Here is a 17,738-nt window from a genome sequence, read left to right as displayed (position 1 = left end):
GATACACTCAGATTGAATTATGTGATCGTCAAGACGATGAGGCGGCGAAAATAGAGTCAAGTGGAAGGCGACAGTCATGACATGACCCATGGAACAAACGATAAAGTGTTGTAGGGTCTGCCAGACCTGGTGGCTGGTCGCACTGACAGGTGTCACTGGTATTACAGCAGAGATTCCCAACCCGATAAGATGCGACAAGGTCAGCCATACATGATCGCATGCTGGAGAAGACTAGCACCAATCATCAATGCGACCATTTGCTTGTTTCCTTTCACGTATCCTGAATGGTAGACCGTTCAAGCAATTTGAAAAGAGTCAAACAGACACGGCGAAGCCACTCCCGAGCCCCTACTTAGCTGTGCTAACTAGACTCAGGAGAATTAATTGGGTGACGGTTGCAGCAGAAGAGAACCAGGGGAAGGAAGGAGCTGAGAAAGGAAGAAAAGCGCCATTGACTCGTTGATGCTGCTAGGACGGAGAAATAGTCCCCTACGTAATGGTCGAGCCCGCGGATGGGTTGCTTGGCAAAGCAAGAGGGGAGAAAAGACAACTTAGTAGCGACTGGCACCTGGCAGAGTTAGTAGACTGCCTAGTAACTTAGCTACCATAGTAGAAAGACGCCGCCGCCACTGCTGGGTTGACTGCGACTTGCAGCAGGAGCAACAGCAGGAGCAGCAGGAGCATCTCTTCTTTCTCCTTTTTAAAAAAGGTTTCTGTTCTTGCTTAGAGGGGGGATCTTTACTTCTCTACTTGTTCATACGGATACACTTTTCTTACTCTTTTTCAGATCTTGTTTTCTGATCGTCATCCTGTACGAATTACTTACCTACTCTATGTCTATGTATTTTACCTCAAGCAGTTGGAGGAACACATTATAATGCATTTCCTGGGCTGTGTTGACAAGTAATTGATTGGCATTTCAGGCTATTATGCATATATCTGGTAGCATCTGCCAACTTTACTCTTTTTATTTCTTCCCTTTTCTCTTTAACCCTTTTTTTAATTTTTTTTTTCTTTTTCGATTTCGCCCCTCCGCCCCCGGGTCGGGGCCCAGTCGCCGAGACCCAGGAATACCATGGGAGGATCTCAACCAATCCACGATGCCAAGCAGACCCGGATGGTCGGCCGAAATAGCTGGTGTGGTCTGGTCTCGTCTGGTCGATGGGGATGGAAGGACGGAATCGATGGATGCACTACTGAGGGTTGAATCCATTCTAAATCGAGTCTACTGCTCATAAAAAGAGGAGGCGATATCTCTTAGTATCCGCCATTATAGTAACTGTCATCATCTATGGAGACAGAGTCATTATCTGCGTCGTCATAGCTATCTCGTTTGTATCAGTTAGTATACAGTGTAGTAGTTAATACAGTAGTAGTATTTCTGATTGGCGAAAGAGTGCATGAGTGAATGTACAGTACACACCAGAACCCTCTTCCTCTTACTCTTCTCTATCTTTCCCTCTTTCTTTCGCTCTTCTCTAGCCCTCAACCGATCCTTGCCTTCCACCCAGTGGACATGCATCCTCACTGACCGGGTAAAATACGTTCATAGGCGTCCCGAACTGGGGCCCAGATTCTCCCTTCCCAAAGTTCCAAGCAATCTCCATGCGGCCTATCCTTTTGTTCTAAGGGTTCAAGAAGAGACTGTTTGGAAGGGATCTCGACTGGTGTATGCAAAGAATATGTTCTGTGGCTGCTGGTGGTGGTGCTGGCAAATGGTGAGCTAGTTGATACAGTACAGTAGTGCAGCAGCAGCAAGAGCAGTAAAAGCAGTAGCCGTCATTGCGACTACGGCCTGACTAAGTTGCAGTGACTTGAGTTAACTAACCTACTTACTCCGTAGTTGAGTTAGTTAAGTTAACAGTAACTTACCCGTGCCGACCACGGACATGTCTGTCTCTCTGGCTACATGGTACGTACTCCGGAGTAGTATTATTGCTGGGCCTGCTCCCCTCCCTGGTCGATTTTTTTATTCTTCTTATTCTCATTCTCTCACCCTTTCCTCTCTCCTGACCTACTTGTGTTTTTACTACGGAGTATTATGTTCAGTTCAGTCAGTCAGTCAGTCAGCCAAGTACAGCAGTTAGTCAATCCACCTAACTACACCATAATTACCAGCACTACAGCACCGCCAGCACCACCACTTAGCAATACCCACTCTTACACCAACTACGTACTATTCCCTCCCCCTCCCTCCATCACTCCATCACTCCCTCCCTCCCTCTCCCCCTTCCCACCCCCCCAAAATAACTAAACCATACCCGCCTGACAAAAGCCTGCCTGACCAGAGTGTGATCTTCCTTTGCCCCTCCATCTTCTCCCTCTGATAATTCGGCCGCCTGTGAACACTCCCCGTCACTTACTCATACTTCCTCACCTGGTACTGTACGAGGGTAGGTACTGTACGAGTACCAACTTACCAACTTACCTACCACTCAAACTTACCCGACCTTTCCTTTCCCATTCTCTCTTTTAACTACCCGCCGAACCGCCCGCAACCTCGAATTCCCTCTTATCCTTCCTCTTCCTCTTCTTTTGTAATCTCCGCCCTTTATCCACCTTCCCATTCTCTCTCTCTCTCTCTCTCCCCCCCCTCCCACTACCCACCACTACCTCCTCCACCACCTCCTCTTCTTACTTCCTCTTTCCTCCTCCTCCTCTCACCTCCTCATCTCTAATCCTTTCCATCTACCTCCTTTTCTTTTTCTCTTAGTCTCTTTTCTACTTCCCTTTTATTTCTCTCATTCCTGCCCGCCCATTATCAACGGTCAATACTCACTACTACCCCTCCTTTGAAGCCACTTTTAATTTTAATTCCTCCCACTCAGTATAATACCCTCCTCCGTCCTGACCAGTCCATACTGGAAGTCTTCTATACCTTATTATATACCCAATTGTTATCGGTTCTCGGTTTCCGTCCCCGGGTGCTATACTTAGACACTCCTTACCTCGATAACTCCTATACGCGAAGGTTTCCCATCAATCCGGCCTGCAGACATATTGAACTTTGGCCGCATCTTCGCACAGTGTTCTCCGGGCGCATTCATCGGCTGCATCCTGGTGCTGCAGCAGTTCCATCACACAACGATTTTTCGGTCTTGTCCTCGCCGTTGTCAGGTACACGGTTCTTCGGCGCCCTTCTCATCGGCTCGATTCATATGGCTGCTATCGCTCTCCGCCGCACCGCGCTTCACAAGTGATGCCGATCCACTCGGGCGTACCATTAGAGCTTCACGCCAGCTCTCGCTGAACAATAGATTCCGTGAGAAGGTCAGACCAGGGCAGAAAAACCGCTCCCTCGTTCACGGCGGGAAGGAGATTTGATTGCACTGCCAACGCAAAGCAAAAAAGAATGCCCAACTGAACTCCGACAAGGACTACTACAATTGAAACATGAAAATGGACCGGCCCCCTTCGATTGCAGGGTCGGAGGAACTGGTGAATCTGGTCGCTCGAAATGGTCAGGTATCAGACAGCACCCTTCGACGAGTCTCCGACAAATCGAATGAGGCTTTGAGCTCCTCGCCAACATCAACGGAGGTTGACGTTCGACAAGCCATCACTAGGCCTCCGAGTGCCAAACTTCCCTTGTCTGGTGACATCCCAGAAGGACAACCCTCGCTGCGGCACCCATTCCCTCACCTCTATCACTCCTCCAGTACCTCGAGATCCCCGTCCACGCGGACGTCTTCCAGCTCGTTACAGGCACTCAATGAGGATGTAGTGGTCGATGCTCGGTCGGATCACGGCGGCATCGGGCGAACTCCCATCGCCCGAAAAATGGTGCACCTGAGTCAGTTGGATATGCCACCCGGCGATTATCCTGTCTATCCTGACCAGTCATACGCTGTGCTACAATCCCAGGTTCATCCCACGTATCAACCTCCCTTTCTACGCACCCGCAGCTCATATCCATCTCGGATCGAGGCGGCTTCTCGATTCCCTCCTGCACGTGCGGCGCGCACGGCGGGCAATACACCCATCTCTAGCCCCGGTCTTTTCTCGGTGCGCAGCCCTCGCCCAACTCCTCCGATCGCCTCGGATGACGAGGGTCGGATAAGTAGCCCATATCTTCATCCGACCCATCTCCAACCACCCAAAGAGTAAGTCCTGGCCCTCATTCCATCCAAGTCGTCATTCTCTGGGGCATTTTCTTGTCTTGGTGAAGAGCTCGCAATTGACCAGCCGGACAGGACCCATACAGCGGAGGTAGACCGCGATTTGATCACCGGCAACAAGCTGATTAATCAATACGAAATCCTCGAGGAGCTCGGACGTGGAGAACATGGAAAGGTCAAACTAGGTCGCCATGTCACGACTCGACAAAAAGTCGCCATTAAGATCGTCCAGCGATACTCTAAGCGTCGTCGCTTAGGAAAGCTGGGCAATCCGGAGGATAAGGTCAAGAAAGAAGTTGCCATTCTGAAGAAAGCTCGACATCCAAATGTTGTCAGTCTGCTGGAAGTGATCGACGACCCTAATCGCCAAAAAGTATACATAGTTCTTGAGTATGTGGAGAACGGTGAAATTATCTGGCGCAAGAGAGGTCTGCGGGAAATCGTGCATGTTGACAAGCGCCGATTAGAGCGGGAAAAGGCTGGCATTCCCGAGACCCCTTCGTTCATGGAGGAAAGCCAGCAATATGTGAAAACCGCCCGACATCTCCGTCGTCAACGCGAAAAGGCACGCGAACGACTCGAAGCGCAGGCCGCATTTGCACAGGAGGCTCCTATCCCAGCTTGGAGTCTAGAGCATGGCGCGGAGTCCGACGAGGAGCAAGACGAAGAGCCTGGCATGGCTCGCATTCCGAGTCGATCCCTGATGTACCATGATGAAACCCAGTCTTCTCCGTGCCATTCTTATGCATCGGGTCCCGAAGCAGCATTGGCTGCAGTGGAAGGCAGCATGTATGGTGCCTATGCGGATTACTCTTTCGATAGAAGATTCAGCACGGCATCTAGCAGCTTTGGCTACGCTCCCTCCGAGCCCGAGTGGCTCAGTGATGATGATGATATGTCTTATGTACCCTGTCTAACGTTTGCGGAGGCGCGTAACGCTTTCCGAGACTCGCTGTTGGGGTTGGAATACTTGCACTTCCAAGGTATCATCCACCGCGATATCAAACCAGCGAATCTGCTGGTTACCAGCAATTACCGAGTCAAAATCTCCGACTTCGGGGTATCTTACCTTGGCCGGCCCATCAGAGACGAGGATGAGGAACATATCGAGGAGACAGACGCGACTGAATTAGACGATGCAAGGGAGCTGTCCAAAACCGTGGGGACACCCGCCTTTTATGCACCGGAATTGTGCTACACAGGCGAGGATTTTGTAGACAGTCTCGGTAGCGCTCCCCGAATTACTGGTGCTATTGATGTCTGGTCCCTTGGTGTCACCCTCTACGGCATGATCTTCGGACGTCTACCATTTGTCTCAGATGACGAGTATAGTATGTTTCAGACTATTGTGAAGAAAGAGGTGTTTATACCCCGAAAGCGCTTGAAGCCAGTCGAGGATAGTCCTGATGCCGCCAGCCAGTGGCCGCGCTTCGACGAATACAGCAAGCGAATGGAGGATGAACTGGTGTACGAAGACATTGACGATGAGCTCTATGATCTCCTGAAGCGGCTGTTGACCAAGGACCCAGTCAAGCGGATCACGGTGAAGGAGATCAAGCACCATCCTTGGATTCTCTACGGCCTTCCCAACCCCCGAGCTTGGGTCGAAGAGACCGACCCGGGATATCAGAGCAAGGGCAAGAAAATCGAAGTGTCTAACGAGGAAGTCACCACGGCTGTCAGCAAAGTACCTCTTTTCCAGAGGGTACGATCCAATGTCGCGAAATGGTCGAATTTCCTGACTGGACGATCGAAAGAGAAGGATAGCCGCAAGCGCACTCCCAGCAACAACTCCGCTGACTCCGGCTCTGCCAAGTCTCTCTGGGAGGGGCGCCGTCACAGTCTTAGGGGCGATGAAGATTTCTCGCGTTCAATCCGCCAGCTTCGAGATGGCGAACACCCCCTTTCACGGAGTGTCACCGCAAGTCCCATTGGCCGGGACGAGCAGACCTCTTACTTCATTCAATCCGGATCCAACCCCTCACATGAACGGATTGTGCGCCCCGACCCCCCGGAGCGCGCGACCTCGACCTTGTCTACAGCCGAGTCTGCAAAGACTGTGAAGCCACACGACTCCAGGAATTCACCAGTACCACAACGGACGGGCACGCCTGTCCGCGTAGAACATTCGGGTACTACGAACTTAAGTGGACTTTTTGGCGGCGCAAGCCGTCGGCTAGCACGTGGACTTCAGCCTCAGGATTGGCGCTCTGATCGGTCCGTTTCCGGCGAGACAGCGTCTTTGGAAAGTGACCGCCACTCGGAGCCCAGTTTGGCTATTAGTGTTGCTTCTGCGCTTGGTCACATGCAACATCCTGCCCTGCGTTCTAATGAGGATCTACTTTCGATCCCTCATGAGCATGCACTGTCCTCATCCCCAGGTCACCGTCGCAATCGCTCCCATCAGCTTCCAGGTAAACACGCCGAACCCTTCCATCTCACTCGAGAAGCCTTGCTACGGAAGAGGCGGAGCGGGTTGGAGTCGACATTTGACATGGACCATGTGCCGACCCGTGGCTCCCATGGACCAGACCACGATACGCTCATTCCACCGTATGATGTTTACGCGCAGGCTACCGGTCCCTCTGTTGAACACTTCATCTCCGGCGAGTCCTGCTTAACAACCTCACCGCCCTCGGCTGCTACTATCTCTTCGTCCTCGGTGGACGAATATACTAGCGGAATGTCTCAGCGAACCTCTCATGCGAGCATCCCGTCCGTGGTGTCAGGGGCATCTTCTATCTCGGGGGAGGGCGGTACCCGAGACAGGGATTGTGATTCTACAGCTAAAGTACCCTCAATTCTCCGTACCGACGACACTGTGAAAGCCCCGCCTCTCAGCCTCTCACGCTCAACCGAGGATGATGAATCTCGGTATTATTGTGATGATGAGGAAGAGTCTGAAGGGGACTCAGAAGATGAAGGCCTCGTGATCGGCAAGAAGAGGACCACCCCCCAGAAGCCTATCATTCGGTCGGGACTCCCAAAGTCCTAGTCCACGGTGCGTTTCTCGATGGTGCTTTTCCCAGGTACCTGGCACGGACATCTCGTTCCTTGTCTGTTTACTATCTTCGATGTCGTCGTCTCATACATCGATAATGAGTCTCGGGGGGCTCCTTCCTTCACCGAACATCTCGCCGCTTCTAGTCGACAGGGGCTTACATATTCTTGCATGTATATCAATTAAGTTCAGTTTTCTTCTTTCTTTTCTTTGCCTTTACTAGGCATATTGCATCACTTCCGTGGCTCACGGGAAGCTCCTCTTCTGGGACTGCGTGTCTGTTGGCTTACGATTACATTGCTTGTACATATATTTGCATGGGTGGCATGATCAAACTTGGTCTGGGTTTCATATTCAGCTTCGTGCTAGGCGACATGCGGAGGGATTGCTCCGCTCGTCTCGGTTTCATTTGCCTCTATAGGTATATCTCCGGTTTGCGTGCTGCATTGGGTCTGGGGTCTGGGAATTCCTGTATCTAATGCTTGATTTCTGGGACGTGGGATCAGGATATAAACATTGCACCTGATTGTTTTCTTTTGATGTTTTCTTTCTATCATGATTTTCTGTCCTTGTACCTCCGAGTTGGATTTTCAAAGTGACTTATGACGCGCAAGACGCGATGTGTTGAGATGACAGATTTACATGATGATGTTGATGACCAGGTGGGAGTTGATCTACCTAATATACCATGTTGCGCGAGAGTCCTCTTTCTTTTTCCTCCTCTCCCCTCAAACTCTCTCACTTGCTCTTCTCCTCTCTCTCTCTCTCTCTCTCACACACACACACATACATACACATCGGTTGAAATCCAACCCCATTTATAGACACTCCCTGCCCCTGGCGTGTCGTGTCGCAAGTGAAACGGAGGCTGAAACGAGCCAAGAGCGGTAGATCGAGTATTCTGCCGTGCCTTGGACGAAGGAAGTAGTCCAGGCCGAGGCCGAATTGCTGAACTACTCCATCGCTCGGCCGCTCATGCCTCTTATTCCTCTCAATTGGCAGCTGACAGCTGCCAGTCGCTGTCACGCAACCCTTCTTCTTAAGCGAGGATGGGTTCCTTTTCTTTCTCTTACGTCTTCAATTAATTGTTCTGCTACCACCAAAGCCAGAAATGAGGCCACCGGCGTGCCACCGGCCATTCCCCACCGGCCACTCAATTCTATTCCTCCACCAATGACTCTGCCGCTCCGACTTTCCTCGAATCCCTTTTGAGTCTGGCAGCGCTGGCTACTGTACCCCCAGCGTCATGCTTCGGTTAGGATAAATTAAATCGTGGAGAAACCTAACGAGCTTGGGGCACGCTAAGGTGTGCAGACCTGGTTCTTCACGGTTTATGCTCTGTCCACAGGCTAACTGTCGGCAATGGGCAGGGCACGCATGACTGCTGCCATCTTTTCATCCATTCCACTCCTTTCGACGCCCATAAAAAGGCGCATGGGGGCCCTTCTTCCTCATGTTCTTGTCTGAAAGTACTCTGCCTGACTAAAACCCCCCTCTCAGCTCAACCGTCATGTTCGCTTCTCTGCTGCTGGCTGCGCTGCCCCTTCTTACCCACGCCGCGCTCACCTATCGCGGCGCAGACATCTCTTCTCTCTTGCTGCTTGAAGATGAGGGCTATAGCTATAAGAATCTCAATGGCCAAACCCAAGCCCTAGAGACAATTCTCGCCGATGCTGGCATCAATTCCATTCGTCAGCGTGTGTGGGTGAACCCCAGCGACGGCAGCTACGATCTGGACTACAATTTGGAGCTGGCCAAGCGGGTCAAGGCGGCTGGCATGAGCCTTTACCTGGACCTGCACCTGAGTGACACATGGGCGGATCCTAGCGACCAGGTGAGTCGGTTGCATTGTAGCAACCATCCAGTCGATGTGATGGCTAGGCTGACCGCGTTTGGGACAATAGACGACACCTTCCGGCTGGTCCACGACCGATCTCGGCACTTTGAAATGGCAGCTGTACAACTACACGCTAGAAGTATGCAACACTTTTGCGGAGAACGATATTGATATCGAAATCATCTCGATCGGCAATGAGATTCGTGCCGGTCTCCTCTGGCCTCTGGGCGAAACGAGCAGCTATTCGAACATCGGCGCACTGCTGCACTCGGGTGCTTGGGGAGTGAAGGATTCCAACCTGGCGACCACCCCCAAGATCATGATCCATTTGGACGACGGCTGGAGCTGGGATCAGCAGAACTACTTTTACGAGACCGTTCTGGCCACGGGCGAGCTGCTGTCCACGGACTTCGACTACTTTGGTGTTTCCTACTACCCGTTCTACAGCGCGTCGGCAACTTTGGCATCCCTGAAGACTAGTCTGGCGAACCTGCAGTCGACCTACGACAAGCCGGTGGTGGTTGTGGAGACGAACTGGCCGGTCTCGTGCCCGAACCCGGCGTACGCATTCCCCTCGGATCTGAGCTCGATCCCCTTCTCGGTCGCGGGCCAGCAGGAGTTCCTCGAGAAGTTGGCAGCCGTGGTGGAGGCCACTACTGATGGTCTGGGAGTGTACTATTGGGAGCCAGCCTGGATCGGCAATGCTGGGTTGGGTTCGAGCTGCGCTGATAACCTGATGGTGGATTACACCACGGACGAAGTGTACGAGAGCATCGAGACTCTCGGAGAGCTCTGAAAAGGGGCGAAAGATAAGATTTTGACTTTTGTAGGATACTAGTATGATTCCGGATGTTGATGCGTCTGGAAATTGTGGGGAGAGGAGGGGGGATGAGTGCCCCGTCAGCTAAGCTAAGCTAACTAACTAGAAGGTAGTTAGTTTACTCCAAGTCTCCAAGCGACAATGACAGACCATTTGCTACACACCGCCTGGTAAATTAGGGCCGGGGTAAAACCAGGCCAGGGTCATCTTGGGTTTGGTATAGAAGATTTGCCAAGGAATTGAACTTCTGTCCTTGAGTAAAGAGAACTGCACCTTGATGATTTGCTTTTTGATCTACCATGAGTTCTTTATTTTTATCACATACTCACTCACTCACTCTGTCTCCGTTCGCGTGGAGAAAGGGGGGGCTGTGCAAACGTGATCCAAACGCTTGCCGACCGCCCACTTGACGTGCGGCAATTTCCGGGTTCTGGTTCCGCGCGGGCAGCATCGAACCTTCAGAAAGAGAGGGAGGGCCTTTGTCTAAATCCAAATGCGAACCCTATCTTCTTATGGCCAGGAGCTTGAAGCTCCTCCGGAAAGGCTTAGATAGTTGACCAACCAGGTTCTCCTACTGGAGAAACAGTGAGCATGTAAGACTGGTTGGTGGTTCCTGGCGCGACGCCGGACTACTGAGCTATTCACACATAGCTAACTCGCTGTAGACCTGGAAGGAGGCGGAGTTGCTTGAACCGTCCGTCTCTGGTAAGTGATGGGCAGGGAGAACGAGACAAGATTATCACTGATTGGGTGGGGACTTTTTTTTTGTTTGTCGCACAATTAGGAGGAATACGAAGGGCCCTGATTTAATTTGAGGGGGGGGCAGTTCCTTTCTGATTTCTTTAGAGTTAAGATAGGTTAGATGGAGAATCGTTCTCTTTTGATGCCTGAGAACCTGAGAAGAATGATACTGCGTACCGTGAGGTAGGCTGCTGTGTTGTTGTATGGGGATTGCCTCGCTCGAGGGGAAGTCAGCCACTCAACTAGCTGCAGCTCCATCACAAGGAATCGGATTTGACGTTGAAGACGATGCTGAAATATTCTGTTTGTCTGTTGTGCTATGTAGCTGGATTCAGGCCCCCAAAGTCTGGGCATGGCGGTTGCAGCGTTACTTTCTTTCGATAAGTTAGCGGCTCGCCCATGGGGATAGTCCAAGTATGTACAGTACTTGTAATTCATGATCACATCGATTTGACAGGATAATATAATAGCTAATCCGAAGTGCTTCCATGACAGGTCTTTTTCTTGGCTAGTCGTATCGCGAGGTATAATAGGATCTGGAAGAAATAACTTGGTTCATTTAGGGTAATTACTGCTGCTGCTCGTGGAAATCTGCCTTGCCGGCGTCACGCAGTTTGGTAAAGGAGGTAAAGGAGAATGATTGTGTATTGTACAGTACTGTACTGTACTTACATTTTTTAGCACGTGCCTGTCGCCCAGTCAGGCAGCCTGGCTGTTTGTACTGTACTGACTGTACTGACTGTACTCTGTACACACGCGCGCACTGCTTCCTTTCTACTCCTCCCCCCTCCTATTATTCGAATCCTTCTTCCCTCTTGTTCTCCTCCTATTCTTGCTCTGGGCTGCATCTCCTGGTTCTTCTGTAAACACAATACCTTTACAGATTGCTGCTGTTCCACAGCAACTACAGGATTGGATTGTTTCTTGCACTCCCCTGCTGCCCGAGAATGTGAAACTCTCCCGACCGACCGACCGATTGACCGACCGACCGCTGATGCTTGCTGATGCTTGCGCCACGAGGCTGAATCTCCTCTCTGTCTCCCTCCTCTTTCGTGCTCCCCCTCCTCCCTTATTATTATTATTGCTGCGGCCATTTCCCCTCCCCCTCTGATCCACGGTGCCTTGAGTGCTTCACGCGAATGACAGCTCGAATCGCACCCCCTTGACTTACTTGCTGTGCCTGGCCGTGGGTTGAATCTCTCTCTCAGCTTGTCTTGTCGCCCGCCCTTCCTGCCCCGTCTTCCACCTTCCCCTCCTCCGCCCGCCGCCGCATCTGACTCGTCTGCTTCCCTCCCCCATTGTAACTACCTTACTCCCTACACGCTTTCTTCTCCTCTCACCTCCCCGGGCCTTTTCATAACCTTCCAGTTGTTCCTTTCGTTCCTTTCCCCCTGCTGATGACATCCAGTCGGATTTGATCTATTTTCTTCTTCCTCGCCACAGCCTACATCGCGTGGGATCTATTTTTGGGATCTCCCCCGTCGTCATATTATGGCTTCTCAAGAGACGCTCCGCGATTCGGGGCAGTCTTCGGCCAATGGACACAATCGCAGTCCTAGTCCAGCTCACAATCCACAGCCTTATAATGACCCCTCATCGGGCTTGACCTTGGATGTTTCGGTCGCGACGACCACTCAATTCCCTGCCTTCACCAACGTCTCGCAACCTGATTCTTACGGCTACAACCCCGCCGCCTATCTCTCCGCGCAAACGCTGGCTCCGGCCTCGCAGAACTATTCTCAAACCCTGCAGTTGCCTCAGTCCTTCAATCCCAACTTAGTGCATCAACTAGATCAGTCGACGGGATTTTCCATGCACCAGCAACAGCCGCAACAGCTGCCCTCAGAAGAGAACTTCTCAACCTTACTGAATTCCAACCCAGCCGACTTTGACTTTGCCCTCTATCAAAACCCCAGCCCCAACAGCACGGCCGCCCCCGAATACGATTCACCGCTGATGCTTGATCCTCACGGGCAGTCTCAACCCGCCAACCACGGAGTCAATCCTGCCGACCTGATCAGCCAGATCCCCTCTACCCATCGCTCGGCGTCACCGCAGTTGTCTCCGGTCTCGCCGCAAGACTATCACCAGCACTCATCCCCCGGCCCGATGTCACCTCCGACTTCCACCCCTGGAACCTACTATACCCCGCAGCATTCCCGGCATACTTCCTTGGACCCGGCTACCGCAGCCTACATGTCCGGCAACTCGCATCACGACTGGCAGGCAGTTATGGGTAACTCCGCATTCCAGGGCCATCGCCGGGCTCCTTCGGAGGTGTCAGAGGTTTCTTCCGCCGCCCCCTCGCCATATATGTCGCAGCATGAATCTTTCGATGGTTTCGATAACAACCCTTCTCCCCTCCTTGCGCCGCAAAACGACCCCGGTCTGTACGAGAACGCGTTGGGGATAGAATCCTTCACACTCTCGGAGCATCAGCAAGCGCATTCGCAACCAGCATTGAGTCCGGCACACAGCCCCTATATTTCACCGCAGTTGATGCCACAGCAGGGAACGGACATGATTCCTAACGTTCCATACATATCTGCGCCCGCTCTGAATTCGCAGTACCCGACTCCCCCGACTGACATATACACGGAGAGTCTGTCAGCCCAGGGGAGCACTAGCCCTGGAGACATGGGGCAGGCGTCCCAAATGGCGCCTCCTTCCATCAATGTTGAATTCGCACCCCCGTCCCAGAATTCAAATCCGCCTCAGTCGAAGCCAGCTGCAGATTTGGACTCTTTGAGCCCACCAGTCGCCATCCGTAAGCGTTTCTGCCCGGCCCATTTTGCTTATCGCTAACGTGACTTGCTGTTAGGATCTCGTATGCGCAGTAAATCAGATCCCTATGCCCACCCAGCCTCGCGCGCACGCTCCTCTTCGACCTCGGCCAGCCTGGAGCCGTTTCATGTGTCATCACCGCGGTCGCTGTCACCCTTCGATCCGGTTGGGCGCCAACCTCAAAGCAACCCCAGTTCTCGAGAGCCGTCACCGTCGCGGTCTCGTCGCTTATCGACGTCATCCATTGATAGTCGGAATTACATTCTAGGACTCGCTGATCCTCAGCGTCCCGGTGCGAATCTCAATGACTCGAAGCGAGTCCAGAAACATCCCGCAACATTTCAATGTCATCTATGTCCCAAACGCTTCACCAGAGCGTACAACCTCCGGTCCCACCTGCGAACCCACACGGATGAGAGACCATTTGTCTGCACAGTATGTGGGAAGGCCTTTGCGCGACAGCATGATCGTAAACGACATGAAGGTCTCCATTCCGGGGAAAAGAAGTTTGTCTGTCGGGGCGAGCTGTCTCGGGGTGGTCAATGGGGCTGCGGCCGTCGCTTCGCACGTGCCGATGCTCTCGGTCGTCATTTTCGATCGGAGGCTGGTCGAATTTGCATTAAGCCCCTGTTGGATGAGGAATCTCAAGACCGAGAGCGCTCGGCTACGGATCAGCAGCAGCAGCATCTTCAGCCGATGCCTCCTCCGTTGATGGTTCCAGGCATGGACGGTCAACCCACCGGGGCTTTCGTTCTTCCCGCCGCTTTGCTGGCCCAATACCCAGCCTTGCAGACGTTACAATGGGATCAGATCCCTGCCACAGCGGATGAACCCAGCGACATTGGGGGTCGCAGTAGTTTCGATGCAAGCTCCGGCGGCGAATTTGGGTTCGAAGATGACGAGTCGGGACTGAGTACAGTGTCTGGCATCCGCGGAGGCTATGCGGGTGGCGCGGGCATCTATGACATGAATAGCCAGGAATATATGCTTGGGATCAACCCGGGTGAGACCACTTACCAAGAGACCGACTGGAGGACATGAGTCCTTTCTCTGCAAACCTGGTATTTGCAGGGCTTGACATTCTTGAATCCATCTTCCGCCTTGGCCCTACTCCTTTGTTTTGGTGCTTGGTCCCGATTCATCCAGTCCCATAGCTAGGGACCAATTTCGTCATGGTTGCGTTTTGCGATAAAGGATTTTGGCGTTGAGACTTGGCTAGGCGATTCTCCTCAGGCAGATGGATCCCTGCTGACGGCTGATGAGACCTTTTCAATATTTTTTCCCCCATCTTCCTTCCCCTTTGAATTTTTCTCTTCTTTACTACTATATGTGACCACGAAGAACTTTGTTGGCTTTTCATACCCATAGGAACTGCACCAGTTGGATTTGTGCGCGAGATATATAAGATAGTCCTTAAATGGAAGGGCATGCTTGATTCATTGATTCCTTATTTCATATGTTTGGGACTGTTTTTCTTCGGGATATACCTTTTATTTTCGCTTGCATGCTCGAATTTTGGATTCATACTACCTCTAGACACAAACCAATCTGTGACTGATCAATGAACCATTGTGTAGTTTAGTGACAGTAAGGTGAAAGGTGATCATTGAGTACTGTATGTACAGTAACTAACATACTAATTGATAACGAGGGCGGTCGGTAATTATCACATGACGCAATTGTCTCTCCCTTCCCTCATTCTGCTGTGTCTCTCCGCATTTCTCACCTTTCTCTCCTTCTCCCCCCAAAATACGTATTGACTTTCTAGTTTTCTCGCTTTCTCCGAATTTCCCTTTAAAGCCACAGGGAGAAAGCCCGGAATTCACATTCTACACTCTACTCGCTTCGTTTGTCAATCAAATGCGTCGCGCGGCTCTACACGCTCTCCGTACCGCCCGTCGCGTGCCAGCAGGATGGAAGGCTACTGGTAGGAAACCGTGCGCGGTGTCCTTCTCCAGCAGTCCTAATTTCAGTATCCGTCCATCCTCCTCCTCTTCTGCGGGCAGATATCCCCCATTTCTTCCTGCCACATTACAATCTTCGATGCATCTCCGGAATTTTTCACTTGCAGTGATTTCCACGGTCGTTGCCTCAGGGGCCTGGTATGCGTATCAAGGAAATGCCGGTGCCCAGCCGACAACGGCCCTGAACGCAACAACATCCGCCTCGCAGATCCGCTCGATTTCCTCCACAGCCGGCGCTCACGCTGAAGATCCCGTGGAAACCACCCGTCGTGCCCTTCTGGTGGACAACGACCAGTTTTATACCGCTACCCTATCTGGAGAACAGCCCCTCTCGAAGCACACGGACGATTCCGACCGTCAGGTCCTCGAGATGTTGACTCCTGAGCAGGCGACCCAGAAACTGCGGAAGAACGAGGAGTCATACCTGGTGAATCGCGGTCAGGGTGTGGTACGGTACGACATAGTCCAGGTCCCCAGTAACTCTCCTATCGAGGATGATCATGCCGAGAAGGTTGTCGAGGTGCCATCCTCGGTGGCGGCAGCTCAAGAAGGCCAAGCCAACAGTGATTGGATGTTCTGGGGCGTATTCGATGGTCACTCGTGAGCCACCCTCCCTTCTCCCAAACTAGCAAACGCTCACGGTTCCCTGCAGTGGCTGGACTACTTCCGCTAAGCTGCGCAATGTCCTCATTTCATATGTTGCTCGGGAGTTGAACTCCACCTACAAGGCCGCAGCTGCGGACCCATCAATCCTTACTCCGTCATCTGAAGCGGTGGATGCTGCCATAAAACAGGGGTTTGTTCGCCTGGATAATGATATCGTGTACGAAAGCGTCGACAAGGTGTTGAAGTCGAATTCCCGCCGTGTGGCGGCTGAGATGCTGGCTCCCGCTCTTTCCGGCTCCTGTGCTCTGCTGGCTTTCTATGACTCCCAATCAAAGGATCTGAAGGTCGCCGTGGCCGGTGATTCGCGGGCTGTTCTGGGTCGTCGGGGCCCGAATGGAAAGTGGTCTGCGACAGCGCTCTCGGAAGATCAGACTGGCGGCACTCCATCTGAGATGCAACGTCTCCGCCAGGAACACCCGGGAGAACCCAATGTTGTCCGCAACGGCCGGATCCTCGGTCAATTAGAGCCTAGCAGATCGTTTGGCGACGCCTTCTACAAGTGGAGCAAGGAGACACAGGACAAGATCAAACGGCAATTCTTCGGCCGCACACCTCATCCGCTGCTAAAGACTCCTCCGTATGTTACCGCTGAGCCCATCATCACAACGACCAAGGTTGAACCTAGTCGCGGTGACTTTCTCGTGCTCGCCACGGACGGTCTCTGGGAGATGCTGAGCAATGAGGAAGTTGTTGGGTTGGTAGGGGAGTGGGTTGACAAGCAGCAGCAACAGTCCGGTGGCAGCAAGGCTTGGTTGCGCAGTTGGTTTGGATTTGAAAACAAACAGCTCCCTGTCGAGGCGACCGCTGAGGCCGGCACAGAAGGTCAGCGCCGTCCTATCCGTCAGCAGCAGTATGATATCTCTGGTGCGGCCAGCCGATTCACCGTGGAAGATAACAACGCCGCAACCCACCTTGTGCGCAATGCTATGGGCGGAAAGGACAAGGATATGGTTTGTGCTCTACTGACGCTTCCGAGCCCCTATTCTCGGCGATACCGGTAGGTACCCCCTGTGGCGTCTTCGACGTGTATGTTGCTAATTTGTTTAATTCCAGCGACGACGTCACCGTCGAGGTCATCTTCTTCGGCGAGGGCCCTGACACCCGGACTATCACTGTGAACCAGGAGGCTAGTGCATCTGAGGAGGTCCTCAAAGCGAAATTGTGATTCAAGCAGTCACCACCACAACTCGAGAGATTTGACGTGAGCTTCCTTGCCAACAGTACAGACAGTCGGTCGGAATCACCGTGTGGAAGGATGGGTTAGATCCTGGCTTCTTCTCCATCACTCTTCTTCATTCTTGTTAAATCCCGTTCTGTTCAAACTGGATACTGCAAGGATACTCTCTAGGTGAACTAAGTGATTCTGCTATACAGAATCTATTCGGCATTACTTCCCGCGGGTCTGGGATGATAAAGTTTGTTTCAATATGCATTTTCACACATAAAGGCTAGCATTCTATAGGTCACGATATGCTATGAAATTCTTAAAATGTTGCATTTATGATCCTGGTACGACCCACATTATGGAGCATCTTCCGCGTAGTATTATGCATGGTGCAGAGGATTCTTCAAACAAGAAACATGGTCGTCCCGGCGGCTCTTAGCAGTTCTGGTCTGCATTCGAGTCCTTGCAAGATAAGGGTATTGCAGCCCTTCATGCTTCACTTGCAGCGCCTAGACTCCGAACAACGTGATTGAGCGAAGTCAGACGGGATCAATACACATTAGGAAGGGCGTTCGGCCTCTCAGGGCCAGGAATCCGGCTTCTATCGTATGTTCGCCTGGCTCACATGAGCAAGTAGCTTTC

At 52.1% G+C, this 17,738-nt stretch overlaps 4 protein-coding genes across 4 annotated transcripts; all 4 read left to right on the top strand.

The window, feature by feature from the left end:
• Window positions 1–3,399: 3,399 nt before the first annotated feature.
• Window positions 3,400–7,113, top strand: BO95DRAFT_366296 (putative serine/threonine protein kinase; the record flags this gene model as incomplete). Its single annotated transcript, XM_025582738.1, has 2 exons — window positions 3,400–4,103; window positions 4,194–7,113. 2 exons carry the CDS (start codon window positions 3,400–3,402, stop codon window positions 7,111–7,113), a joined length of 3,624 nt encoding a protein of 1,207 aa, XP_025440880.1.
• Window positions 7,114–8,629: 1,516 nt separating this feature from the next.
• BO95DRAFT_366393 (arabinogalactan endo-1,4-beta-galactosidase) lies at window positions 8,630–9,752 on the top strand (the record flags this gene model as incomplete). The annotated part of the gene is made up of 2 exons (XM_025582745.1): window positions 8,630–8,953; window positions 9,024–9,752. 2 exons carry the CDS (start codon window positions 8,630–8,632, stop codon window positions 9,750–9,752), a joined length of 1,053 nt encoding a protein of 350 aa, XP_025440879.1.
• Window positions 9,753–11,818: 2,066 nt separating this feature from the next.
• On the top strand, window positions 11,819–14,391 carry crzA (putative C2H2 transcription factor Crz1). Its single transcript, XM_025580857.1, has 2 exons — window positions 11,819–13,284; window positions 13,339–14,391. Exons 1-2 carry the CDS (start codon window positions 12,009–12,011, stop codon window positions 14,340–14,342), a joined length of 2,280 nt encoding a protein of 759 aa, XP_025440878.1. The 5' UTR covers window positions 11,819–12,008; the 3' UTR covers window positions 14,343–14,391.
• A 667-nt stretch (window positions 14,392–15,058) lies between these two features.
• Window positions 15,059–17,427, top strand: ptcF (type 2C protein phosphatase ptcF). The gene is made up of 3 exons (XM_025586838.1): window positions 15,059–15,865; window positions 15,918–16,928; window positions 16,985–17,427. Exons 1-3 carry the CDS (start codon window positions 15,162–15,164, stop codon window positions 17,094–17,096), a joined length of 1,827 nt encoding a protein of 608 aa, XP_025440877.1. The 5' UTR covers window positions 15,059–15,161; the 3' UTR covers window positions 17,097–17,427.
• Window positions 17,428–17,738: the final 311 nt, after the last annotated feature.

Source organism: Aspergillus brunneoviolaceus (assembly GCF_003184695.1).
Source record: "Aspergillus brunneoviolaceus CBS 621.78 unplaced genomic scaffold BO95scaffold_45, whole genome shotgun sequence".
In the NCBI taxonomy this organism is placed as follows: domain Eukaryota; kingdom Fungi; phylum Ascomycota; class Eurotiomycetes; order Eurotiales; family Aspergillaceae; genus Aspergillus; species Aspergillus brunneoviolaceus.
Note: the sequence above shows the minus strand (reverse complement) of the source record. Positions and strands in the feature narration are given on the sequence as shown.

Coding starts and splice junctions, on each gene's coding strand:
- crzA (XM_025580857.1), top strand. CDS start 12,009: ATGGCTTCTCAAGAGACGCTCCGCGATTCGGGGCAGTCTTCGGCCAAT. Junction 13,285..13,338: donor GAGCCCACCAGTCGCCATCC/GTAAGCGTTTCT, acceptor ACTTGCTGTTAG/GATCTCGTATGCGCAGTAAA.
- ptcF (XM_025586838.1), top strand. CDS start 15,162: ATGCGTCGCGCGGCTCTACACGCTCTCCGTACCGCCCGTCGCGTGCCA. Junction 15,866..15,917: donor GGCGTATTCGATGGTCACTC/GTGAGCCACCCT, acceptor GGTTCCCTGCAG/TGGCTGGACTACTTCCGCTA. Junction 16,929..16,984: donor CCCTATTCTCGGCGATACCG/GTAGGTACCCCC, acceptor GTTTAATTCCAG/CGACGACGTCACCGTCGAGG.